Below are 22,507 nucleotides of genomic sequence, written 5' to 3'. Positions count from 1 at the left end.
AGTGTCAAAGTCTATGGCACGTTTACGTACCCTTTCAAGTATACAGCATTATTCCCAGTCGCTTTGGATACAACGCTAGTCTACCAATTGTCCACTGGGTCTCTCTGAGTACCAGCACCATTTGAGACGGCAATTCTCATCTATTTCACAAGAGTTGCCATATTGGGGGTCTGAAGGGCATACGCCGCCTGCTCGCGTGGGTGGCAGGCGACCCTCGTCCTCGACCCTCATCTTTGCTCGAATCTACTGTTGATATAACCGCGTCGGTCCCGTCAGAAGGGGGAAGTTTGTGTCTAGGATCGTCGACGAGTCCTGGATGTTGATTGTCCACCCAAGTTCGACGTGCGACATCTGTCTGGATGGCTACAACTGGACGACTCCGGCAAATGCGCCTCACGCGATAGCCTGTGGCCATGTCTTCTGTCTGCGGTACGTGAAGCAGCTCAGAGACATTCGACTGTTGTTAAGAAAGTGTATCAGGTGTCTCCGGCTGTTGAGCCCAAGCACATGTCCTCTCTGCCGCAAAGCCTTCCAGCCTGATCGTATCAAAAAGCTCCATGTTGACCGTCTGGCGACAGGCAACGACGACGACGATCGGACACAGGCAGAAGAATTTGAGCTGATCCAGCATGTGGCCCTGTTCTTCGGTGAGAATACCCCGGATGAGGATGTCAATACCGTATTGGGCGAAGTCCACGATTGGCTTGCTCTTCAAGGAGACAACCCAAGCTCCGTGAGTCTTCTTCTCTTTAGGCCGGTGGCGTGGCGCTCCATGCGTTTCTCGATTGGTATGGGTTTCTGTATGTCTCTGAGTAACGATCGCGTCTTGTCATCGGGCGATCGTACGACCTATTCCATGCCACACCCGCGTACCTTGGAGGATGAGGACGCTGAGCTGGGTCACTACACGATACCCTGGTATGTTTATGGACTAATGCAGCGATAATGTTAGACCGTTCTTTCTCTGCTATGAACAGCTGCAGGGCGCCCGTCTTCTCCCTTTCATAGTTGTTCATGTGTGTTGATACAAGCATCCAACGTGACATCACCTTTATGGTCATATAGCATCGGGCATTGCGCTCTGCTGTTGCTGCGCTACATAAATACAAATCTCTTCAACAAGAGAGTCGCGTGGACAAGCAAGCAATCCGGGATCTCATGGAGCAGTACGACAGGAAGATGCGTATTAAGGACCAAGATATCAAGACCTCCCGTGCCATCGAAGAGAACTTGCTGGAGGAGATACATACGATAGACGACAAGTGGCGCAGGTGAGCAGTCTAGTGGTCTATGAGAAGGCGGTGACTTGACAAGTTTGCTCAGTCAGGTATGTCCGTCTATTGAGTCAGTCTGCGAGCAGCGCTGAATTGCTCGCAGGTAGAGCGCCTCGAAGCTGAGGCCGCCACTTTGCGGTCTACGCAGCCCAGAGCGCTATTTGGGTCTTCGGAGTCGTTGAATCTGTCGCGCGCAGACCGTTCACAGACTCCGAACGCGTCCTCTCCTACACAAGAAGCCTTCACGTCACAGGGGATCTCAACTCAACTGCAAGGACCGTCAGACATATCTAGATCTCAAAGCCAATCGTACCCTTACTTCCCGCCATCGGACATGTCACGAGCGCATAACGTATCAAACCCTTTTCCTGCTCCTCCCGACATGTCGAGAATGCGGAATCTATCCAATCCACTCCCCGAACCCCCAAGGCCCGTTTCCCCGGAGCGTCTTGCCTCACTGAGCCGCTCACCCGTCGTGGCTGGCAGCTCGGACAATCGCAGGACGGCGTCGAAGTCCAGCAGTAGGATCAGCATCGCTCAAACTATCTCCGATTCGCAGTCTTCATTCACTGGCCGGTCCCGCTTCGAAGACCCACACACACGGCGAGACCGAACCTTGCGTTCCCCCGTGCTGGTCCCTGGAGCGCCATCGATGCGGAAAGTAGTACCACCGCGTCCTGCACCACCGGAGACCCCCATGATTACTCCGGGACGGACGTGGAATCCCCTCCAGAGCCCTGCTCCTCGCGTACCTCCTCCGGAAGCTAGCCCTTCGAATGGCAGCGTTCATATGCGACAGGAGCACGATGAACAGGGCCGAACGGTATACTACCAGTACGGCTGGATACCTGACAGGGGGTATGCCTGGTTTCAGGTGCCGCATTCCTCACCCTCGCAGGCGTCTGTGCGTTCGAACGGTACTGCGGGTCCCTCGCATGCGGCCGCCGCTACGTCTACTACGTCGGGAACGAACGCTAGGGGACGCTCCATCTACGAACAGCCAATTATAGAGGACAACTCGAGACCAGAAGCCGGATCACCTAGTCCTCGCCCGCACCGTGATCGCGTACCATCCAGTCGATCCTCCCGCAGGCAAGCTTCGTCGACGGCTATCGAATCGGAACAGCCTGAGCCGGCCCCCGCGCAGCATTCTCAAACTAGTACCCGCTCCAGTGCAAGTCTCAGCGGTATGGCGCTGTTGAATGTGCCTCCGCTCTCTTCAGGCACCGTTTCGAGTGCTGCAGATCGTCAAGATATCATGAACATTCTCGGCGTGAACACGCCGCAAATGAACCACGCGCAGGTCTCGCCTGCTACGACATGGGGGACCGTCCACTCGTCGCAGGTCCCATCGCGCGCGTCCAACAACCCGTCGCACAACCCAAGCGTCAGCGACCTCGGGCTGGTGGGCCTGCCAGAGCCAGCCACGCTGGTCGGGTCGTCCGATGAGGGCTCGCAGTCAGATAGCTCCGTGGGAGACGACTCCGACTCCATCGATCGTGACGAGTTCATGACCCCGAGGAGCAGACCCTTATCATACGGTCGCTCGGTAGCTTCGCCGGAACATATCCAGCCAGCCCAAACCACACAAGGCATGGGCATCTTGCTCGATGCAGGCAGACAGCCCGCGAGTCAGATCATTGGAGGGCCGCAGGAACTACAGGTGGTGACGGAGTCGCTGATGCGGCTCGTTGACGAGGGTCAGGGCCAAGGCTCGCGTGGGCACTACCACCGCTCTGAGAGGTTCGCATCCACGCCCAATCCCCGAGACCCGCCCGAGGCGATCCTGGGTGCACGCACGGGTGTCCCACTCTACAGCTCGCGCCCCCAGTCAATCCGACCTGACGTCGCCAACGGTTTGTCTTCCCGGTCTCATAGCGGGTCAGCGCATCGCCTCGACCGGGAGTACATGAGTGACTCTGAGCACGCGCACAACCGTGCCGCTCATGCTCATCACCATTCACAGTCTCGCCACAGATCGAGCCGCCGACAGTCATCATTGTCTGGTGAAGCGGTCATCCCCCCTCCACCCGTCACGGCTCCTAGCACTTATCAGCGCCAACCATCTGCTCCCTCCCGCGTCTCTGAACGCGAGCCAAGGTCTGCTCATTTCGAATCGCCCGCGTATGCCAGTGCGCCCCGCGAACACCGGACCCACTCCTCGGCCCCAGCATCCGCAACAGACGCGAATGCCTCCCAGTATTCCCTGACCTCCCTCAGCGGATCCAACGGAGGGTTGCTGCTGTCCTTCACGCCCGTTGCTGGGGGCAGCTCGTCCGCGGTCAGCATCACAGGCCAGGAATCCGGCATTCGCGCGCCTGCACCCCGACCGATCAGCAGCCGACAGAGTAGCCTGCTGGGCGGGCCCTGGAACGCCAGGAGCGGGAGGTAACGAACACCCTCAACGACTCTCCACTTTCTCATGACTGCATCTGTCGTTGTATCTCGCTCTGCTTCGCATCTAATGATCTGCTCTCCTGAACGCGCTTCCCGTGTATGGATCTGTAAAGAAAGGAACGACCCTGGATATCGTCATGACTATACCTGTGTCCATGGTTTCTATGTGTAGCCCTAAGTATCGCCTGCCCCATCTAGTTACGACTCTCCGAGGATCTCATACTTATCTTACTCTGCGTTCATTCTGTAACCCATGACCACTGTCCTAGATTGTGCACCCGCGCGAGAACCCGAAGAATCTATATAATCTCGTACAGCATCAGACTCAGCATCTCAACACAGATGCGGACAGATGGGGAACCACGGAAGGATCATAAACCATGACAATCTGAGAACTCAGAAGCACGCCCCGAGCTGCCTCAGCTGGCGTAGAACCGCTGGAGGGCCCCGCGACTCGGACGACACGGCACTGTCCCGTCCTGGTGACGCAGCGTGCATCTCCAAATCAGCGAGGGAATCCGAAAGCGCATATGACGCCTCACTGCGGGCTTCGAGCAGCGGGCGAACGAACTTCCATGACGGAGGCACGCGATTTTGGCAGCCCTTCTGTGGGACGGCAGGTGTTACGCTTGGGGAAGGCCCTGCGGGCGATTGAGGACTTGGGCGACGCTTGATGAAGCGGTTGGCTGGTGGTTCCGGGGGTGATCCGTACAGCTCCAGCTGCTCGGGGGTTAGATCCGAGGAAGGGGACGAGTAGATGCCGCGGGCGAGTTTGAGCGCGGTGGTGAGGCGTTGAGCTCTGCGGGTTGGCCTGAGTGAACTGAGAGACATGAGAAAAACAATCGAGCTCACTGCCTGAGGCTCGCTCCAACCAGAGCATTATGCCACCTCGACAAAACCTTGGCCGTCACGTAAATCGACCCAGCCAGCACCAACCCATCCGTCACCGTACCGTGCTGGGCCAGCCAGACACCAACACGCTGCACTACCTCCAGCGCCATCCTAAGACTGTCATCCGAGTGATTGACAGCCCTGTCCACGGCCGCCAGTATCGGCGAATGCCCTATCATCCGGGCAAGCAGACTGCCAAGGAGGCCATACATAGCACCAGCCCCAACCATTCCGAAAATGGCTTTGTACTGCGTGTGCGTCTCTTCCTGACGCGGACTCGCGAGCGCACGCTTCGCCGTGGCGGCGAGTGCGTACGCCGGCAGGTGCGCCACGAACGCAGGGAAGAAGAGCAGGGAGCGCGGGTGGAGGACGGTCACGAGCAGCTGGCGGACCGCGAGCGAGATTGCGCGAGCACGCGAGGGCGGAGAGGCGAGGCGGATGTTTGGGAGAAGCGCGGTGAGGTCCCCGTGGGAGATGTTGCTGTAGTGCAGGAGGGCGTAGTAGGTGAGGAGTGCCTTGCGTGCTTGAGAGAGTGAGGGTGGAGGGTTTGGTGTGGAGAAGAGGTCAATCAGGCTGTAGGGACGGTGAGCATAGCGTTGGACACCTCTCAGGAGTCTTGGAAGTATGGAAGAAGACGTACGCCTGAGAGACATCCGGAAATTGTTGCATGGGAATATTCCGTTCGTCGTCCCATAGTATATCCCTAGCTATCCTCGCGACATACAGGGTGTCCCTGTAAATCAATTCAGCAAATCGCGGTGATTCGAGAGGAGGCACCGACCAGTCCGGAGCGTTGACGGTAAGCTCGACCATGCACCGCTCAATTTCCTCCGTAAGCTTTCGCACAGCGGCCCGTATATCTTCGTCCGTCTGTACATTCAGGTCGTGTGCAAACGATGCAACGTCTATGGGGGCACCCCACCTTGCACAACATCAGCAGACATAACGCACAACAGAGCGGCCCTACCTGACAGCCATCTATCCGAGTACAGCCCACACGTTCAGCACACCTATGCTGTCACACGACCCACGGCGCACTCACCCGACTCTGGTACCTTGCCTTCGCCGTGTGCACGATGCCCACTGGGACGACCAACACCCTCCCACCAACCCCACCGCGCCCCTCCCGCCAACGCAAGTACTCCAGCGCCGCCCACGCTGCCCCCTCCTTCACCTGCACGATCCGCGGCTCCGTATAGCTCGTGCCCTCCGGGAAAACGCCGACCGCGCCGCCCCTGCCTTCGTCCAGCGCGCGGAACGTCTCCCGAAAGAGCGCCTGGCGCGCCTCGTTCCCGCTTCCACTCGCCCTCGCAACTCCACCTCCACTCCCGCCTACACTTCCTATTTCACCGCCATTGTTTTCTGTGACGTGCGTAGATCCGTCGGCAGCGGCGCTGTTGGGGTTGCGCCGCACAGGTATGGTCCCGGAGCTCACCAGGATCGCGCGGGCGAGCGGGTTCTTGAAGAGCGAGGACTTGGCCCAGAAGCAGAGCCGTCGGCGGTGCGGGATCGTCACCGCTTTTCATCCGCATAAACCGGAAATCCACATGACTTAGTCGTCACTACAGTATTTTGCGAAGGCGGTGTGGACGTACCGAGGGTGGCGATATCGAGAATCTCATTATGGTGGCACGATACACTGGCGTGCGCATATACCGCGTCAGACGTCGCTATTCCAGACTAAAGTGATGCTTTCAAGGGACTTACACGATGAGCGGGCCATCCGCGGGTACATTGTGAGCTCCCTCGACATGGATGTCCGAGTAGAAGTCGAGGACGACGTCAGAAAGCGCCCGGAGTCCGCGATACACGAGTTTTAGTTCCATAGAGCAGGATTGTCCGAGCTGATATCATGAATTGTAGCAAGGTAGAAAGCACAGGTCAGGCAGAAAGCTGTATGGCTGACAGCCACGGCGGCGAACAGCAGCATCAAGGCGTGACACGCTCAATCAGGAAGGAATCCCGCCGGCCGTCGCGCACACTCACACGACCGACGTTCCACTCGCATAGCAAGAGCACAGTCAAATTCAGATTGCAATGGCGGTCATATCACATAGGAGCACACATGGACAGAGAACGATGATGCATCGACCACGGGGCAGGCGAACCTGATGCGTGTCGAGCGGCGACCATTGATCATTGACAGTATGCGAGATACATGACGAACGACCAGAGAGCTTTTGCGATCTTTCCAGATCAGAGACGGCGACCACGGCGACCACCCTGCACAGCAAGGAGAATTCCATGTCAGCATTCGCACCCGGAGGACGGCAAAGGGGAAACGCACCTTGCGCCTGGTCGAGTCGGTGGGGATGGGGGTGACGTCCTCGATACGGCCGATACCCATGCCAGCGCGGGCGAGCGCACGAAGGGCGCTCTGCGCACCAGGGCCGGGGGTCTTGGTACCCGTACCACCGGTCGCACGGAGCTTGACGTGGAGGGCGGTGATGCCGACCTCCTTGCAGCGCGTAGCCACGTCCTGCGCAGCCAACATGGCAGCGTAGGGCGACGACTCGTCACGGTCGGCCTTGACCTTCATGCCGCCTGAAAACTTCACTGTCAGATGCCGCCAGAGTCGCTGCATGTGGAGAGACGCACCGGTGACACGGGAGATGGTCTCCTTGCCGGAGAGATCGGTGACATGGACGAAGGTGTCGTTGAACGACGCGTAGATGTGTGCGACGCCGAAAACCAGCTCGCCCTCATTGACCTGGGGGCCGAGCGACACCTGGTTCTCTTCCTTGGGCGCCTTCGTCTTCTTGGGGGGCTGCAGACCGCATCCGCTCGTCAGCCATGCCATCCATCGGAAACGACGAGAGTTGCATATACGTCGCTCGAAGGGACGCCAACTCGGATGTCGTGGAGAGCGTACTCACCATCTTGAGGGGGTACGGAGGTGTCTTGAGGAGTGTGGGGGACGAGACGAACGGCGATCAACAGAACGAGATGGCGCGCAGACCGCTTTTGGTGTGACCGTGACCTCTCTGTCACAAACGTAGCGGGCTGTGTGACGAGTCGCGACGCGTGACTTGTACGCGACGCGTTACTGACTAAGGTCGGCCGGAAGGCCACAGTTCAAACGCGCCCGACTCGGCCATGGCTCGGTTCGGCCATATCCGTGTGTCACCGTTCACGCCTATGCCCGCGGCCACCGTGACTGTGCCCTCGCGCCAGCCACGGCCAGCCTCTCTCAGCGCCGCCGCCGCCTCCATCCAGCGCGCAAGCTCATAGGTGGCTTCACTCTGACCCCACGTCTTCACTGGTTTGATACTCCCGGTACTGGCTCGCTGCTCCCGGCTGGTTTGGGCCTTCGGCGCCGCGAGGCCACCTTCAAGCCACCCTCAAAGCTGCCCACCCGTCAGAGCAGCAGGCTGCCAAAACGGAGGCAGCATTTTTGCCCAAGCTCTACGCGTAAGTTGCTCCCCGTACACCTGCCTTCAACGTGTCCTCACCAGTGCGCCCTCAGTCTTCTATAATGCTCCGAAAATCACCACATGACTCGCTGGGACCCCGCCGGCGAGCACATCGTTGTCAAGCAGCCGTCGAGCACATCGTTGTCAAGCAGCCGTCAAGGTCGAGCTGGCGAGGATCGAGTCTCCACCATTGCGATCCCCTTGGACCTCACGGACGTGCAGCAGCCCGAGGGGAATGTCGTTGTGTGGTGGTCTGCCATGGCTTCTTTCTCAACCTCTACGACAAGGTTCGAAAAATCTTCTGTGCGTTTAGGGAGGTCGGCGGGGGTTGGCGGATAGAAGGGCAGGCTGAGAAGCCTGGGGTGGGACGTAGTTGATGGGTGTTATATATCGTCGCATTGTATCATGAAGGCAAACTCGGCGTTTGCATCGGACTCAGGATCCTTCTTGTCGCCATCCTTGCCCTTCTCGCACTCCATCTTCTCAAGCTCAAGGCTGGCAATATGTGCCGCGAGCTGCCGCTGTCGCTCTGTGCGTTGCGCGGGGTCAACATCGTCCACCCTCGGAAGCTCAACCAGGCGACCTGCGCCTGTAGGGGAAGCTGACCTGCGCTGACTCGGAGGAGGTTGCTCCGAGTTTTCTGGGGAGCGAAACCTAAACACATTTCCTCGCTACTGCATGACATCGGGCGTAAAGTCAATGACTCGGATGCGGTGCCATTAGATTCATTATGTGTGCGCGCCGGCATGATTGACTCTACTCTTGAACACCTGTTGACCCCTAATCGCCGTCACTGCCACCACCTTCCGTCACCAAGCCCATCTCCTTGCAGAGATAGTTGCATTCATGTTGCTCAATGAAAGCATCTATCCCTTCCTGACCGTGGTCACCTACACCAGAGTTTCTTCGGGTAGCATTGACATCAGTATCGTGCAACATCGTAAGAAAATTATGATAGATGAGAACGCACCCATCTGGAGTATGGGTCATGATATCAAAGATCACATCGGCCACTGTTCCCGTGTCTGTACCAGCAATTGTACCTGCGGTTGTGACAAGTCAGTGAATCTCATCAGCATTATGAGTTGATCCGACTGACGCACTTTGTAGATCAGCAGCAACGAGCTCGGAGTTTGAGTAACCGTAGATAAAATGGGCAAGCACGGACATGGTTGCCCCCTTTTGACCGGCAACAACTGGGTGTGACATGGTGCCGCTCCAGCGGCGAACGGAGGCTGCTCGACGAGGTTTAATAAGCCAGTAAGCACCGGCTTTGTCAGGTTCGCTGTCACTGTCGATGTCTGCTTGCGAGACGCCTGACGCGAGCGAAAAGCTGCCAAGATCATCAATGACCTCTTTGGCGAGGAGCGGACGAACAAAGCGGAAAGCTAATTCGTCAACAACAATAGAATCAGCAGACAATCAGAATAATGGCATGAGGAAGATACAGACACATGTCGACCTCGATGTCTCTCTGGCGAACCAGTTTGTAGAACTCGTCAAGGAACCACTGGCCTTGAATGGCGCGACACACCTCCTGATAGAGGTTCTGGTAGTTCTGTGATGGGGATACACGCCGGCCTGGGGCTCCGTCACCACCGATGTTAAAGAAACGCTTCGCAACGTATGTTGTGCCGTCCATAAACAGCTGCACGCGAGTAGAAGTAACTGTGAGCCAGTGCTGTGGGCTACAATCTAGAATCAATGCTTACCCGGTACACATGTTTAGTCTGTCCAGACATCATCTTGTCCACCTCAAGCTTCGCTACGACCGTCTTTTTCACTGCAGGCCATGTGATCTCGACGGAACCAGTAGCTGCATCTGTATGTACGTCAGCGAGAACAAGACTGATCGTCTCGGTGGTGTTGACATTTGCTGATGCGGAACTAGGTGCGCGAACGAAAGAAGATTTCGGGAATGGGTTCGAAGTGTCTGTAATGACAGCCCTCCAGCGAGTGAGATACCATAGCGACAGGTATAGAAGTACGACTCACTCCGAGGCTGTTTCCCAACAGGGGCGGACATGGCGTCAGTGTCGGCTTTGCGTTTAGTACTCTTCCTGAGGGATGTGGTGGTGTCGGTATCTTCAATACGATCAGTGTACTGAGAAATCATGATGATTAGCAGGGAGAATGTGTACGAAGAGATCTCAACGTTTACCGCATCCAGCTCGATCAACAACTCGAGTGTAAGAGTGTGTGAGTTTTTCGAGCCGCCAGGTACTTTACGCATCAGGAAATAACCCACCTGAGAATTACCGTAAACACTGCAGAATCATCAAGCTTTCGCGGTAATATTGAGATTTACCTCGTATCTCATAATACGCAGAAATAGCCATGTCCGGCCTCGTCGAGTCAGAATTACGAGGTAGTCTCTGCGTTTCTCAGGCAGTAGCTGGACATTACTTGGTGTTTCCGAGCATGATATCAGTACTATTCAGCCCTCCATTTTCTGTATTCACAGAATAGATCCATATGCACAGAGATCACGGGTAAGATAATGACATTGACGATTATGTACAGTATCTACAGTAATAGGTATATACATGCTGCATATCTTCCAACCATGACCCTCACAAATACCACGTCCACACGCCGCAAAGCCCTCACTATATGAGCTCTTCGTTGGCGTCGTGACCATGCAGCCCTCGTTCTGGTTCGTGGCCGTCGAGCAGTCAGTCGAGTCAATGAGCGTGCTCATCTGGAGCACGTTCGCCAAGTGCATACGCCCGTCGCCCGTGCGCAGTGCCATCCGGTCCATCGTCACCTGGTTCACACCCTCGAACGTGTCGATCTGCCCGCCCCGCATCAGTACTCATGCACACGTGTCGCAGATACGAGATGGTCAGCGCACCTCTCCGCCGCTCGGCCAGTTCACCGGCGTGGATGACCAGCAATTGCCGCCAAAGCCAAGGGCCTTGACGGGACATACCTGTGTTCGACCACAATGAGCTCGCCGCCATCCGTTGTTACCTGAACACTCCGCGCTGGCGACCAGTCCCTGTAGTCCCTAGATAGAACCACCTGTCAGCCACCTGCGAACACTGCTGTGGTCCCGCGCGAAGCACTCACCTGGGCCCTTCGGCAAGTGTCCAGGATAGTCAATAAGTATGTCTGATCTTACGTCTGATCTTACGACACCTTCGTATGGGTTGCAAAACCACGTCGGCACCGACGAAGTTGAGCTCGTGTTGTCGTCCCTCGGTGCCGACCCCGCGGTCATCCCTGGTGTGGCCAGGCCAGTCTGATACGACCGTCGCCTGACGCTCCCCGACGCACCCGGCCTGCTGAACGCCGCGGCCATCGCGCTCCCCGGCAGGGCGTACATGGACACACTGGCGGCGGAGGGCACGACCTCGAACGGGACGACGATGATAGAGGGCGTGCTGATCTGGCGGGTGAGCCTTGACGTGAACGCGATGGACTCAGAGTCGGAGTCCGTGCGGAACTGCCGGTTGCGCGCGCAGTAGAGGAGGAAGATCGCGAGCACGAGCAGGAGGAGGACCGCCGCAGCGGAGGAGACAGCGGTGATGACGATGGTGCAGGTGGAGAGACCCGAGCGGGAGAGCGAGCCTGCGGAGGCGGTGCCGGTGGACAAGGATGAAGACGAGGCAGAGGAGCTTGTGCTGGTAGTGGAGGTCGAGACAATGGAAGATGTCGATTGCGAGAGGATGGTGCTCTGAGCGAGGAGGAGGTTGCGCAGTAAGTGCGAAATGTGAGTGGGAAGGTTCAAAGCATGACGTGGCGCCCAGTCGCCGGATCCCTGGCAAAGAGTCATGTGACACAGCAACCCGCTGGCACGCAACTCAAGTCCCCGGCTCAGTAGCCTCTTTGCACCTCGACGTCGCCCCTCCGCCCACAACTTTCATCCGACGAATAACACACCCAGCCAAAATGGACACGGATGAATATAGGGGACGCCTCCGCGTGGCTGTACAACGACACCGTCGACAGGGAAGGTGCGTCTGCTCCGCCCGTGATAAGGACGGCGTGGCTGATCACTGGCACGATACACGCTTGCGCCCTAGCCCTACAGGTGAACACGCTGCAAGCGAACCACCTCCTCTCGCCCTCGCTCCCCCTTGCAGAGCGCATCGGGTGCGGGCTCATCCCGCTGGAAACGAAAACTGGTATGTACGCCCCCTCCCGCGCTCCCCTCAGTCACGCACCGGACGGACAGTGGTCGAGTTGGGCGCAGGGTGTGCATTGCTATTGCTCCTCACGTCCACCCTCGCCCGCCCGCCTTCCCTCGTCGTGCTCACGGGCTATCCCGACGCGCCGATCCTCGCCAACCTGCAGAACCTCGCGCGGAACGCGTCCCGCTTCTCACGGGGGTGCACCGTGCACAGCCGCGGGCATGAATGGGGCAAGGATCCCCGTCCACTCCTGTACGTCGACCCCACATTGGTGCCCCGGCGCGACTGACAGTGACAGGAAACTTTGAGATTTGGATCGTGGACGCGCCCACGGACTGGCAGATCCAACGCTCACACTCGCCTCCCTTGTATGTTACCTACGCGCCACCGACTCAACACAATTCAACCATATGCAAGCCCCCTCATTTCGAACCTTGGGCTACATGCGGGCGCGGTCAGCCGGGCTTATTCGCCTTGTGAGCGGACGCATAATTCGCAAGGCAACTCGGACACGCACCTCACAGCAAACGTGGATGCGTACGTGCTCTCTCTGTGCTAGTGACGGGCTCGGTGGTGGAGGTGGGTGAGTTGACTCGGATCATGTAGGCTACTTTTAGATAGACAGCCAAGAGATGCGCGCAATGTACAGTAGCTTATCGACGCAATCAATATATCTACTATTCAAACTTCACATGGTGGTGCCCAATACATGCATGCTACCCATGTATTAGTACTGACTCACGGCAGTGAATGGCGCCATTCCACGCTTTCGGCGAAATATCACTTGTCCACACTTGCACTGGTATTGGAACAGATTTACTTAAAAATTACTGACTCGTTCTCACGAGGTGTACACTGTGCCGAGAATTCTTGATACTAGTCTCGGAATGACGGGTGATTACTGACCTTCTGAGTATTCCCGAGAATATCGACCATTGCCCGGGAATTCTCAGGGGGGTATTTTCCTGATGCGAGTCTTCGGCACATAAATTTCTTTGTTAGCCCCAGTGGTATGCAGGCGGTAAAAGTCGGCCAATAGGAGGATATCGCTCCCCGGAATGGGGAGTTTGTTCCCTTCAAAACGCAGAAGAACTTCGTCGCTGATGGTCCAAGTCAATCAGCCAAAAGAGGATACATTAGCAAATTGATATAGACGCACCGCCGCAAGGCCTTGGGATACTTTCCGACCCAAGTCGTATTCCAGATTTCAAGAACTCTGGCAATAATGTCTAGCTCTTTGTGTGAGTACTGATACACACGGTCATGATCGTGATCTCCGTGTGATGCAGACCTTCAATCAGGAGATTGTCTTCGTAGGCAGCCATATGCATGCCAAGGCGTGTATCAAGCTTCTTGGACACGCGTGCCTGAAATGTGAGCCAAATGAGTCGAACCCCCATAGCCTGATTTTGGCTGTCCGGTGAAGCTGGCATACGCCCAGGGCGAGCAGCGTTGAGAGACTCTGTCGTTAGAGGAAATGCAGATGCCGAGCTAGCGGCCTGAGCGAGATGATCATTAGTCGAATGACCAGCTTGCGTGCGCGATGATGTTTGCATGCGGGCTTGAAATGCCTGACTACGGTGTAGTTGAGCTGCTTCAACGCTTTCATGTATGAGTCCCTTGTTCTGTGCACCGTGTTTCAACCAAACAGATGCCGTCAGAATACATCAATGCCAATGATACAAACACTTACCCGTTTGCACTGGCCACACAATTCGTTCTGAAGCCTCGCGGCTGTGGCGCCGCAATCGCTACATTGCGGCCAGTCCTAAAACATAGCATCAGACTACGTTGGCCAGTGAGACAGAAACCTCAGCTGGGTGATGTCACTGACACCTTTCCGCTTGAACTCGTCGGTCTCTTGGTCGAGCTTGTTCAGAAGCGCGCACTTCTGGCACGGGCCAGGTTCATCCTTCTTGGGGAAGTAGTTGCGACAAGATAAGTCGCTTTCATTGAGACTGATGCAGACATTAGGGTCCGAGTCAGATGTAGACATGGGGAATGCAACAAAGTCCGGCAAAGAGCATTGATGACGCAGGGAGCTTCAGACGTATTTATATGCTATGCAGGTGTGTTTCTAAGACTAGAGACTGGCTGCTGAAAATGTACATGGCCGTGGATGATCTCACGTACCAAGACGCCGTTGCAGGGGCGGGCTGAATGCAAAGTCGGATAATAACGTTTGGGTCAACCTGACACAGTCTGGACTCTGGAGTCGAAATATCCGAAATCGCAGATTCGTCACTTGGCTGTCGGTGGCCAGTCATGAACAGACCGTACTTGCCTCGTGCTTCCCATACAAGTGAGAGTCGCTCGAATTGTGAGACATGTCTTCTTTCCTTGATTGCCACCTACTTCTCTGTGCGGAGACCTCAACGTCTATCACTGCCTCCAGCTCCGAAATGCTTCTATTTGTCGGTACCGTTGAACCACCATTTACGAGCGTTCAGTGTGAGATACTCACCTTGGCAAGCCGACCAGATGGCGGCCCATTTGTGGAAATAATTGGATTGCACAAAGAGTGTATTCACAAAGATCACGGAAGCACTCACGAAAAGTACGGTACGTTATGTAGCGATATGGACATGACAGAGATGCTACGAGCTGGAGGGGAAGCAGCACGCTTGGGCCTTGTGCATGGCGGGAAGATAGACAAGTGGCTGGACAACAAATGTGTGTCCGCGCACTGGGCCTTGACCACGGCACGTCAGCCCAAAGGATTTGGTGGGCTTCTTCTGCGAACAGGTTGAGCGGCAGCACTGTATGATGGCTAGGGCGAAACACGTTGAATAGCGAAGTCCAAGTCATGCCGTCCGCCACGGTTGTTCCAGCGCGCACCGGCATAAGGCTCGGGGAGCGCGCATGGTCACCCGTCCATTGTTGCCTGAGCCGTAAGGGTCCACTGAGGGCAGGTGGGCGAGAGAGACCGTGCAAGAGACCGTGGGCACACGACTCGGAGAGACGGTGTGATACGGCAGGCACACGACTCGGAGAGACAGTGTGCGCACAAGAGACGGTGTGCGCACAAGAGACGGTGCACGCACAAGAGACGGTGCACACACATCAGTGCTGGCACCTGCAGCCCTGCACCTCACCGGTCACCACCTTCCCTCCCGAGTCGCAGGATTTGCTTGCAACTCGGAGCCAACAAACAAACACGCGCTCAGCTCCTCGCTCAAAGGATGGTTCGCAACCGGGGACTCGGAAGCATCAGCGCACCTAGCTAGCATTGCATCGCCTAAAGCTTAATGTACCAATAGCGCAGCTGGTGCGCAGAACGTCCATTGAGGAAGAGTGAGTGCCAAATTAGACGAACGCACACAAGACCAGAGAAGTAGTGTAGATGCACGAGTGACGCAGGCGAAGCAGAGAGGAGGTACGGCAAGCGGGGATCATGCCTCATTCTCGATGACCTCTTTCGCGTATTTCTTCTTCATGAAGCTCACTAGACCCAGTAAGGCATGGGGGATCTACACCTCGAATCAGCCACGAATCACACGCGGAAGCGCAACCAGTGCTAACCTTCTGGTGCAGCGTCTTCCGTACACCCTGGTCACTCACCACCTGGTTGCTGTTCTCCAGAATACTAACGCAACACGTCAGCACAGACCCACAGGCGGACACTGACCGGCTATTTACTTCTTCCCGTTCTCCAACCGCACAACCTCATTGCTCAGACACACGAGCTGCCAGATGATCGCCTTCATCGTGTCCGCCAGACGATACTTCTTGCCGGGTGGATGCGCATCCCGCACCGCCGCACCGCTCTGCGCCGCCGTCTCGTCGTCGTGCTTCGTCTGCGCGAAGAACGTCCGCTCGTCTTGCGCGAGCTCGGAGTCGTCGATGAGGGGTCGGGCGTGTCGTAGTACTCAGACCCACGGTTCTTCTTCTGCCCTGACAATGAGGCCGCGCGCAGCAGTACGTGGGAGAGGCGCACCTTTTTCCGCTTCTTCTTGAGCTCGTTGCCATCGCCCTCGTTGGCGTCCTCGCTGCTGCTCTCGTCGCTCGCGTTGTGCTTCGCGCGATGCGACGGCGGGGCGTCCCCCATACGAGCCTCCAGGGGCCGGGGCGGCTACTGGATGCGTATGCGCGAGGTCTCGCTCGCCTTCGTGTGGTCCATCGGCGCGAACGACCGGACCTTTGCATGGAGCACCAGCCTGGACTGGGTCCTTGTGCGGCTGGTCGCCGGCAGCTCCTTCGTGTTGAACATGGGCGCGGGCGCAGGCGTGGTCTCCCCCCTTCGCATCAGCCGGGCAGCAGGGAGGAGCACAGCAAGATCGTGCATCCTCGCAGCTGGTGGGAGGGGGTGTGCACAAGCGGTTGAGCCGGCCAGATGTTGGCGAGAGCGCAGAGCCACGCAGCGCATTCGAGAGGGGAGGCGGGAGAGGGCCCGCTGGAGCACTGACGAGTAGAGGTGCTGCAAATGAAGGGATGAGCGGGGTGGGCGGAACGGCGAAGCGCAGGAGCGACGGCGAGCGCGAGCACGCGGGAGGTGGGGGTTCGCGCCCGCGTTCGGACCGGGGAGCAGGCCCGCTGATCGAGGGCGGCTGCGCGTCGGACGTGGGGTAAAGGAGGGGCGCGCGAGCAGGCCCCGCCAGGTCGCGAGATGAAGGCGACTCGGCGGGGAGGTTGCGCGCTGGCCGGAGGGAGGAGCACGCGATGTGCACGCGAGAGAGGGGGAGTTGGGGAGGGGGGCGGGAGCGTTCGGCGGGCACGCGCGTGTCGTGCGAGAGGGGGCGCGCAGGTACCGGAGGCAGGAAGAGGAGTGGGAAGAGAGGGGAGCCGCGAAGGGTGAGATGATGGAATACTCACTGGCGCGGCCACACCCTCTTGCACATACGCCGATCCTACTTCTCCCTTCGCTGCGGATGCGCGAACGAGCCCCCCAGATGAAGAAGTCGGGGGAGCGTGTGCGGCCGGTGTGCGTTTCGCTGAGTACGCGGGTAGATGCGGGTTCGCGGGTCTGCGAGTGGGCGAGTGGGTGTGGCACACGTCGGACGCGCCGAGGGCTGTATGGTGGGCGGGAGACATGCGCGCGCGGTGGCGGCGGCATGAAGTGAGGGGGGTGGGGCCGCAATCGCGGTCAGCCAGGCGCGGACGTGCCCGTCGGGGCCTGCGCCATGTAAGCGCCCGTCGCGGGAAGCGGCGGCACCTCTTTCCTACAACGGCGTCGGACCTGCCGACCTCTCGCTACCTCTCGATGGCGTCGGAAATCGCGGCGGTGTGCACACCGTACGGGAACCAGCTGCGCGACGCCGGCATGGCCACGATGTCCACGTCGCCGCCCGCCGCCTTGGCGCTCTCGTTCTGGCTCCTCACGGGCAGCGCGCCCCTCGCGACTAGATCGTGACCGATCTGGACCGGTGGGCACGCTGGACGGATGAATAGCAAGCTTCGTGGCGGCGCGGTGGATTAACTGGCGCGCGAGGTGTTCATGGGCTGGGCGATTGTCATCGGGATATGTCCTCCCCGTGAACAAATCAGTGACAACCGGTTAACCAGCACTCGTGGTACTGTGGCCTCGTAATATCACCTATTAGACTGCTGAGCCAGCATAAGCAAATGTAACAGCGCGTCGTGGTCGGCCGGAAAATGGGTGAGAAGTAGAGCGCACCCCCCGTTCAGAATGTCTGTACTGTTACGAGGGGACGCGGTGAGGGGGCCCAGTGTCTGCGCGCCCCATTTATATGGCTTCCCATGTGCGTGCATGCGTTAAACAAACACGACGCGCGTTTTGCACGTGACCGTGCTTGAGATCACGCATTACAGATATGCGCGCTGAGCGTTGACCTCCACATCGCTCACAACGACCCATTACTAGGCAGACGATGCCGCGCTCATGATGGAGACAGCCACGTTCACGATCTATGCTCCTCCGCTCGGCATGAAGCAGGCACCGCCAGACCTGGCACGGACCTCCCGACTACTCCCTTCACCTCCCTGACTCTCAATTCCAACTCCCCGACTCTCCTCCACACTTGTGCCCACAAGCTCCTCGTCCCCCTCCATCTCCCAATTATCTGCCTTCTCCACCTTGCAACAACGTACTGATCCAGCGTCCCGCGCTCCACGATCCTGACCCGCTACGCGCCCTGCGTCTTGATGACCACGCGCTCGTCCAGCAGCCTCTGCACATTCTGTATCTCTCGCATCGGCCCTTATGCGTTACCCGCGCTCCGCGGCGGCAGCGCGGCGTTTGGCGGGTGGTTCATCGAGGCGGTGTGGCACGCAGCTGCGGCAGACGTCAAGGGAGCTTGCATGGGAGGTGCTTGGGCCTGGGGTGCGGGAAGGAAGGACGAGGAAGGAGGCGGCACATGGGGGCGGGATCGTCCTGCAGCGCATATTGGTTGTCGCGAGGCAGCGTCGGAACATCAGTCGATACACAGCACACGCAAAACCCCTGCAGGTGTGTGTCGCATGTGAGCAGAGCAAGGACTCACTGCCGCTCCAAGATATGCGACGCGGTCGGCATGCCGGGGAGGCTCAAATAGCTTGCCACGCTCGCCACACTCCCGAACCGCTCCCTGCTGCGCATCCGCTCCCACTCCTAGTACCGGAAGTCACCCTCCCGCTCGCGCTTGTGCTCGTGCACCTCCTTCGGCTTGCTTGACACCGACCCGCGCGACTCCAGCCCCGGCGGTGGTGCCCCAAACGAGAAGCCCTGCTCCAGCAGCGGACCCGGCGGCGGCGCGGGCACCCCACATGTCGAGCCCGCATACGGACCCAGCCTTCCCATCGCTGCGGGCGCGCTGTACTCCAGCATCATAGGACCCGGCGTGGCCACGAGTGGGTACGTGTCAGCACCCGCCGCGTACGATGCGCGCCAGAGGGCGCTATGGCTGGGCGAGTGTGCGAGGCTATGGAGCCTAGACACGGGACTGTGCGTCCGAGTCGAGCTCAAGCGGTGCGCGGCCATCTGTGCGCGGCTGTTCGCCGCGACCACAAGGGGCGCGTATGGGTGCGAGCCGAGGCGCATCGCGTGCGTGTCTGTGGCGGCGATGCTTGTGCGATGAGCGAGGATGTTGTACGGGACCGCCAGCGCGCTGTTGTAGGTGTTCCCGGCACTGTATGTGTTCGTCCTGAACGACTGGCCGAGCGGGTCAACCACGGCGGCGGGCAACGCAGCCTGGTTGAAAGGTAAGTTGGGGAGGGAGCCCCGGCGCAGCACGAGGATGTCGTGCACCGGCGAGGGCGGGTGACTGTGAGGGCGCGTTCTGGTATGGCGAATACTGACTCGCCTTGTTTGTTGTAATAGGATCCCTCCGCGGCGGTGGTGGCCAAGGTATTCGGAGGACACCCCGAAGGGAGAGGTGAACGCAACGTTGACCGTCGGCAGCGAGGGCACAGGGTCAGCGATGTCCTTGTCGGTGTCGTGTTCCGGGGGTGGTGATCCCCGGGGTCTCGGTGCTTCCCGACGCGGATGAGCTCTCGGATGTCTCAGAGTACCCCAACGTGCCGGTGTGCGGACAGCCTCCCTGCGCATCGCCCACTGGCTCCGAGTGTGCCTTTGGTGGAGGAGAGGGAGAGGAGCGTGGTGGGCAGCCGTATTGGATGTGTCGTTTGATGTGGCCGCCCCGCGGAGTGCCGCAACCTTCTTCGCCTCATTCTTCACTTTTGCACGACTAAGGGATCAGTCAGTCAGTTAGCACATGCAGATAGCACGCAAGCGCAGACGAAGGAACGCAGTGCGTACCGATATTTTGGAACCAAACCTGCAACAGATAGACACCAGCAATCAGACCTTCACCACCCGCGAGCACGACAACGCAGTACATACCTCAGGCTGGACCTCCGTTGGCGCCATGCCAAGCTGCCTGCTGAGAACCTTGTGCTGCGTCGCGCTCGGCTTCATCTCCTCCTTGAACATGCTCTCGAGAACCTTCAGCTGGTCGCGTGTTGTGCGCTTGCGGTGCTTCAACTCGTTCGGCGCGTACAGGTAGAACGAGCGCATGTCGACCCGCATGGGGTTCATATCGTCGCGGATCAGGTGCGACACGGACGTCGCGACTTGGTGCAGCGCAGGGGGCTGGGACAGGTGCGAGGAATGGAGATGGGGATGAGAATGTGTTTGTGCAGATGTTGTGGGTGCGTGGCGGCGGTCGGGGGCCGCCCAGAGCCAACGGATACGAGGAACACCCGCACTCTGTGTGCGCTACGGAACGGAAGTCAGCAGTAGGTATGCTAAAGAGGTAGGCTTACCTTCGCTCTCAAGCCTTCATGCTCGCTTTGTCTTCCCTTGCAAGCTTCCGCTTCCACTGCCTTCTCCTCCTCGCCGTCTAACTCGGTATCCTCGCATTGCGTGTTATTTCTGTGCTCATCGTGTTTGGGCTGTGGTCGGGAAACGTCGTCAGTCGGCGGTGGCTAGCTGGCTGCTGGCAAGCCGCAACAGGCACGGGGACCGTGCCACCGCACCCGGCGCACCGCCGCTTGTGGTTGTGGCCTACAAATGGGCGCCAAAGTGACATCTTGCACTCGCTGCTGGCGTTACGAACTCGGGCAATAGCCACTCTCATGCAGTCATCATGGCTCGGAATCCCTTACTCAAAGACAAGCCTTCAACCAGTAACAACCACTCTGGGAAGAACGGTCGCGACAACGGTGATTGTAAGTCTTCTCAATGTCCTCTGTATGATCCCACTCGTACTAGGCATGATCTTCCTACTTCTCTTGAATACCATGTCGCTGTTTCTGACTCAAGAATGCAGGGCCAGATGAAGAGATTTTGAAGGCTGCGCTCTATCGTTATTCGCAAGAACGTCTTCCACTCCCGCGTCGTATCAAGCGGTTGGGCCATGAATTACAACTGGATATTGGGTGAGCTGTGCAGCCTATACTTACTGTATGTCCGTGTGACTTGTCATTACTTGCTGACATGACATACAGTCTAACGCTGTTGAAGAATCTGAACAAGCATTTTGGAATTCCTTCGTCGCGGAAGGCTCCAAAAGGTGTGGCCGCAACACAGCTCGTTCTGAACGAGATGTCCGAGGATTCATCGGGACGGCGTGGCATTGGTGCTATGCAAACACACCTTGCAATTTCTGGCACACCGTTACCACGGCGAGTGATAGCCAGCTGTGTAGATTCTGTCAAATTTGCTTACTCCCAATCAGGAGTGTCATCCGAGAGGTTGTGCGAACAAATGACCCAGACGGTGCTGCGGCCCGCTATCCAGGGCGGAAGCCTCAAGCAATTCCGCGAGGAAGGCTAGTCGCGCTTGGGCCAATGTACGAAGTGCATTGTGACGGGCATGACAAGCTCGGCGCATTAGCGCTGCAAATGGGTGGTGTCGCACTGCCTATCTACGGTTACAAGGACAAGTGTTCAAGTGTATGTATCCAGCTCGTCATTATTCCGAACAATCGGAAGGCAGACGTTGTTGGACATACGTACTGTGACTGGGTCAGTGAGCTCGGATGTACGTGCTGCCTTTATACAGTCCTGCCCATTCTTGAGCTCACACATTACATTCGTACCAGGTATTCCGTTGCAACTCACGTTTGACAAAGGCTCCGAGACTGGCGAGCTCTATGCTATGCAGACAGCGTTCCGGTACGATGTGTTCCTCTATCACATGATTGCGACGTCGAGCTAATTACACGGCCATGCACTTCACTATAGTGAAGTGTATGCTCCAGAAATTGACACGACAACATATCCTCCATGCCACGCAATGAAGAGTGTCCATAATACCCCAATCGAGAGCTTCTGGCATGCATTTCGCCAGCATACTGGCCGCAACCTGTATGCTGCAATCGTACGAGGTAAGGAGGATGGCATTTTCCACGTCAATAACGAATTACATGAGTGAGTGCTCAAGCCATTGCATTTGCGTGCTCATTCACGATCGAATTCCTCTTCAGATGTCTCTTCTACTGGATATGGCCGCAAATTGTCCAACGGGAGCTAACCGACTTCCGCGACTATTGGAACATGCATAAGCTCCGGGTTCAACGTGACAAACTCATGCCATCAGGAACGACACCTACTGACCTCTGGATTGCACCGGAGGACTACGGACATGTGCGGATCAGTATACCTGTGCCCCGGGATGCTGTGGAAGCCATGCGTCGCGAACGGCTGCCCATATCCCGTGACGAAGCATTCAGTTGGGTTGACCACGAGTTTGCAACGTCTGCTGAGCAGGCCTACAGCTCACTTGGGTGCCCACGGCTCAACAAAGATACTGCTTGGGAGGTCTTCAGTCGTATGGAGCCAATGTTGAAGTACTAGTAGTGCGTACTGTAGGCTCAACCGTGCACACCGATCATGCTGTCTTTGTGTTATGCCTCGCTCAATCATAATATCATGCTCCATTGGGAAATTGCGCACTCTGTCTGACGGCAATTTCAGGCGATTCAGAAGTCGGGTCCGTCATACAGTAGCCCGTCAGATT

General features: G+C 57.7%; 12 protein-coding genes across 12 annotated transcripts; 3 read left to right on the top strand and 9 right to left on the bottom strand.

Moving 5' to 3' along the window:
• The first annotated feature begins 163 nt into the window (after positions 1-163).
• C8Q71DRAFT_273850 (uncharacterized protein) lies at positions 164-3,680 on the top strand. Its single transcript, XM_047917437.1, has 5 exons — positions 164-429; positions 481-733; positions 1,066-1,271; positions 1,324-1,327; positions 1,378-3,680. Exons 1-5 carry the CDS (start codon positions 317-319, stop codon positions 3,664-3,666), a joined length of 2,865 nt encoding a protein of 954 aa, XP_047774992.1. The 5' UTR covers positions 164-316; the 3' UTR covers positions 3,667-3,680.
• Positions 3,681-3,966: 286 nt separating this feature from the next.
• On the bottom strand, positions 3,967-6,498 carry C8Q71DRAFT_273840 (glycerol-3-phosphate-1-acyltransferase). The gene is made up of 8 exons (XM_047917436.1): positions 6,270-6,498; positions 6,158-6,201; positions 5,605-6,080; positions 5,530-5,540; positions 5,344-5,484; positions 5,203-5,295; positions 4,524-5,135; positions 3,967-4,470 (listed from the first exon to the last, which is right to left on the bottom strand). Exons 1-8 carry the CDS (start codon positions 6,386-6,388, stop codon positions 4,068-4,070), a joined length of 1,899 nt encoding a protein of 632 aa, XP_047774991.1. The 5' UTR covers positions 6,389-6,498; the 3' UTR covers positions 3,967-4,067.
• A 72-nt stretch (positions 6,499-6,570) lies between these two features.
• C8Q71DRAFT_840818 (40S ribosomal protein S14) lies at positions 6,571-7,586 on the bottom strand. The gene is made up of 3 exons (XM_047926526.1): positions 7,161-7,586; positions 6,850-7,106; positions 6,571-6,785 (listed from the first exon to the last, which is right to left on the bottom strand). Exons 1-3 carry the CDS (start codon positions 7,360-7,362, stop codon positions 6,759-6,761), a joined length of 486 nt encoding a protein of 161 aa, XP_047774990.1. The 5' UTR covers positions 7,363-7,586; the 3' UTR covers positions 6,571-6,758.
• Positions 7,587-8,755: 1,169 nt separating this feature from the next.
• Positions 8,756-9,617, bottom strand: C8Q71DRAFT_714758 (kinase-like domain-containing protein; the record flags this gene model as incomplete). The annotated part of the gene is made up of 3 exons (XM_047920993.1): positions 8,756-8,949; positions 9,079-9,363; positions 9,428-9,617. 3 exons carry the CDS (start codon positions 9,615-9,617, stop codon positions 8,756-8,758), a joined length of 669 nt encoding a protein of 222 aa, XP_047774989.1.
• An 844-nt stretch (positions 9,618-10,461) lies between these two features.
• Positions 10,462-11,882, bottom strand: C8Q71DRAFT_778708 (uncharacterized protein). Its single transcript, XM_047924785.1, has 3 exons — positions 11,117-11,882; positions 11,048-11,054; positions 10,462-10,985 (listed from the first exon to the last, which is right to left on the bottom strand). The coding sequence occupies exons 1-3, from the start codon at positions 11,751-11,753 to the stop codon at positions 10,850-10,852; spliced, it is 780 nt and encodes a 259-aa protein (XP_047774988.1). The 5' UTR covers positions 11,754-11,882; the 3' UTR covers positions 10,462-10,849.
• A 1-nt stretch (position 11,883) lies between these two features.
• C8Q71DRAFT_778700 (uncharacterized protein) lies at positions 11,884-12,767 on the top strand (the record flags this gene model as incomplete). The annotated part of the gene is made up of 3 exons (XM_047924784.1): positions 11,884-11,935; positions 12,014-12,363; positions 12,671-12,767. Coding segments are annotated over 2 exons (378 nt in total), but the record flags the coding sequence as incomplete, so codon positions are not given.
• Positions 12,768-13,047: 280 nt separating this feature from the next.
• On the bottom strand, positions 13,048-13,705 carry C8Q71DRAFT_778695 (uncharacterized protein). Its single transcript, XM_047924783.1, has 3 exons — positions 13,403-13,705; positions 13,271-13,340; positions 13,048-13,211 (listed from the first exon to the last, which is right to left on the bottom strand). Exons 1-3 carry the CDS (start codon positions 13,665-13,667, stop codon positions 13,061-13,063), a joined length of 486 nt encoding a protein of 161 aa, XP_047774986.1. The 5' UTR covers positions 13,668-13,705; the 3' UTR covers positions 13,048-13,060.
• A 1,713-nt stretch (positions 13,706-15,418) lies between these two features.
• Positions 15,419-16,159, bottom strand: C8Q71DRAFT_880458 (uncharacterized protein; the record flags this gene model as incomplete). The annotated part of the gene is made up of 4 exons (XM_047928476.1): positions 15,419-15,581; positions 15,634-15,697; positions 15,751-15,931; positions 15,991-16,159. 4 exons carry the CDS (start codon positions 16,157-16,159, stop codon positions 15,504-15,506), a joined length of 492 nt encoding a protein of 163 aa, XP_047774985.1. The 3' UTR covers positions 15,419-15,503.
• On the bottom strand, positions 16,126-17,446 carry C8Q71DRAFT_273630 (uncharacterized protein). Its single transcript, XM_047917434.1, has one exon. The coding sequence runs from the start codon at positions 17,162-17,164 to the stop codon at positions 16,184-16,186; it is 981 nt and encodes a 326-aa protein (XP_047774984.1). The 5' UTR covers positions 17,165-17,446; the 3' UTR covers positions 16,126-16,183.
• Positions 17,447-18,045: 599 nt separating this feature from the next.
• On the bottom strand, positions 18,046-19,647 carry C8Q71DRAFT_273701 (uncharacterized protein). Its single transcript, XM_047917435.1, has 2 exons — positions 19,350-19,647; positions 18,046-18,511 (listed from the first exon to the last, which is right to left on the bottom strand). The coding sequence occupies exons 1-2, from the start codon at positions 19,592-19,594 to the stop codon at positions 18,277-18,279; spliced, it is 480 nt and encodes a 159-aa protein (XP_047774983.1). The 5' UTR covers positions 19,595-19,647; the 3' UTR covers positions 18,046-18,276.
• Positions 19,648-19,969: 322 nt separating this feature from the next.
• On the bottom strand, positions 19,970-20,134 carry C8Q71DRAFT_689891 (uncharacterized protein; the record flags this gene model as incomplete). The annotated part of the gene is made up of 1 exon (XM_047919850.1): positions 19,970-20,134. A coding segment is annotated over one exon (165 nt), but the record flags the coding sequence as incomplete, so codon positions are not given.
• A 684-nt stretch (positions 20,135-20,818) lies between these two features.
• On the top strand, positions 20,819-22,344 carry C8Q71DRAFT_714725 (uncharacterized protein; the record flags this gene model as incomplete). The annotated part of the gene is made up of 6 exons (XM_047920991.1): positions 20,819-20,925; positions 20,995-21,188; positions 21,323-21,529; positions 21,591-21,663; positions 21,733-21,918; positions 21,975-22,344. Coding segments are annotated over 6 exons (1,137 nt in total), but the record flags the coding sequence as incomplete, so codon positions are not given.
• Between the last annotated feature and the right edge of the window lie 163 nt (positions 22,345-22,507).

The sequence above is a fragment of the Rhodofomes roseus genome (genome assembly GCF_022264815.1).
Source record: "Rhodofomes roseus strain CIRM-BRFM 1785 chromosome Unknown C8Q71scaffold_23, whole genome shotgun sequence".
In the NCBI taxonomy this organism is placed as follows: Eukaryota; Fungi; Basidiomycota; class Agaricomycetes; order Polyporales; family Fomitopsidaceae; genus Rhodofomes; species Rhodofomes roseus.
This window is presented reverse-complemented; position numbering and strand designations above follow the sequence as displayed.

Bases quoted from the DNA above. Each gene is read 5' to 3' on its own strand.
- C8Q71DRAFT_273850 (XM_047917437.1), top strand. From the start codon at position 317: ATGTTGATTGTCCACCCAAGTTCGACGTGCGACATCTGTCTGGATGGC. The intron at 430-480 runs GTACGTGAAGCA...AAAGTGTATCAG, and splicing joins GGCCATGTCTTCTGTCTGCG to GTGTCTCCGGCTGTTGAGCC. The intron at 734-1,065 runs GTGAGTCTTCTT...ATGGTCATATAG, and splicing joins AAGGAGACAACCCAAGCTCC to CATCGGGCATTGCGCTCTGC.
- C8Q71DRAFT_273840 (XM_047917436.1), bottom strand. From the start codon at position 6,388: ATGGAACTAAAACTCGTGTATCGCGGACTCCGGGCGCTTTCTGACGTC. The intron at 6,202-6,269 runs GTAAGTCCCTTG...TGCGCACGCCAG, and splicing joins GCGGATGGCCCGCTCATCGT to TGTATCGTGCCACCATAATG. The intron at 5,136-5,202 runs GTACGTCTTCTT...CCGTCCCTACAG, and splicing joins TTTCCGGATGTCTCTCAGGC to CCTGATTGACCTCTTCTCCA.
- C8Q71DRAFT_840818 (XM_047926526.1), bottom strand. From the start codon at position 7,362: ATGGCATGGCTGACGAGCGGATGCGGTCTGCAGCCCCCCAAGAAGACG. The intron at 7,107-7,160 runs GTGCGTCTCTCC...TGAAGTTTTCAG, and splicing joins GACCATCTCCCGTGTCACCG to GCGGCATGAAGGTCAAGGCC. The intron at 6,786-6,849 runs GTGCGTTTCCCC...CTTGCTGTGCAG, and splicing joins CCGACTCGACCAGGCGCAAG to GGTGGTCGCCGTGGTCGCCG.
- C8Q71DRAFT_778708 (XM_047924785.1), bottom strand. From the start codon at position 11,753: ATGACTCTTTGCCAGGGATCCGGCGACTGGGCGCCACGTCATGCTTTG.
- C8Q71DRAFT_778695 (XM_047924783.1), bottom strand. From the start codon at position 13,667: ATGCAAACATCATCGCGCACGCAAGCTGGTCATTCGACTAATGATCAT. The intron at 13,341-13,402 runs GTCTGCATCACA...ACAAAGAGCTAG, and splicing joins AGACAATCTCCTGATTGAAG to ACATTATTGCCAGAGTTCTT. The intron at 13,212-13,270 runs GTGCGTCTATAT...TTGGACCATCAG, and splicing joins TATCCCAAGGCCTTGCGGCG to CGACGAAGTTCTTCTGCGTT.
- C8Q71DRAFT_273630 (XM_047917434.1), bottom strand. From the start codon at position 17,164: ATGCCGCCGCCACCGCGCGCGCATGTCTCCCGCCCACCATACAGCCCT.
- C8Q71DRAFT_273701 (XM_047917435.1), bottom strand. From the start codon at position 19,594: ATGCGCAGGGAGGCTGTCCGCACACCGGCACGTTGGGGTACTCTGAGA. The intron at 18,512-19,349 runs GCGAGTCAGTAT...ACACACCTGCAG, and splicing joins ATCCTATTACAACAAACAAG to GGGTTTTGCGTGTGCTGTGT.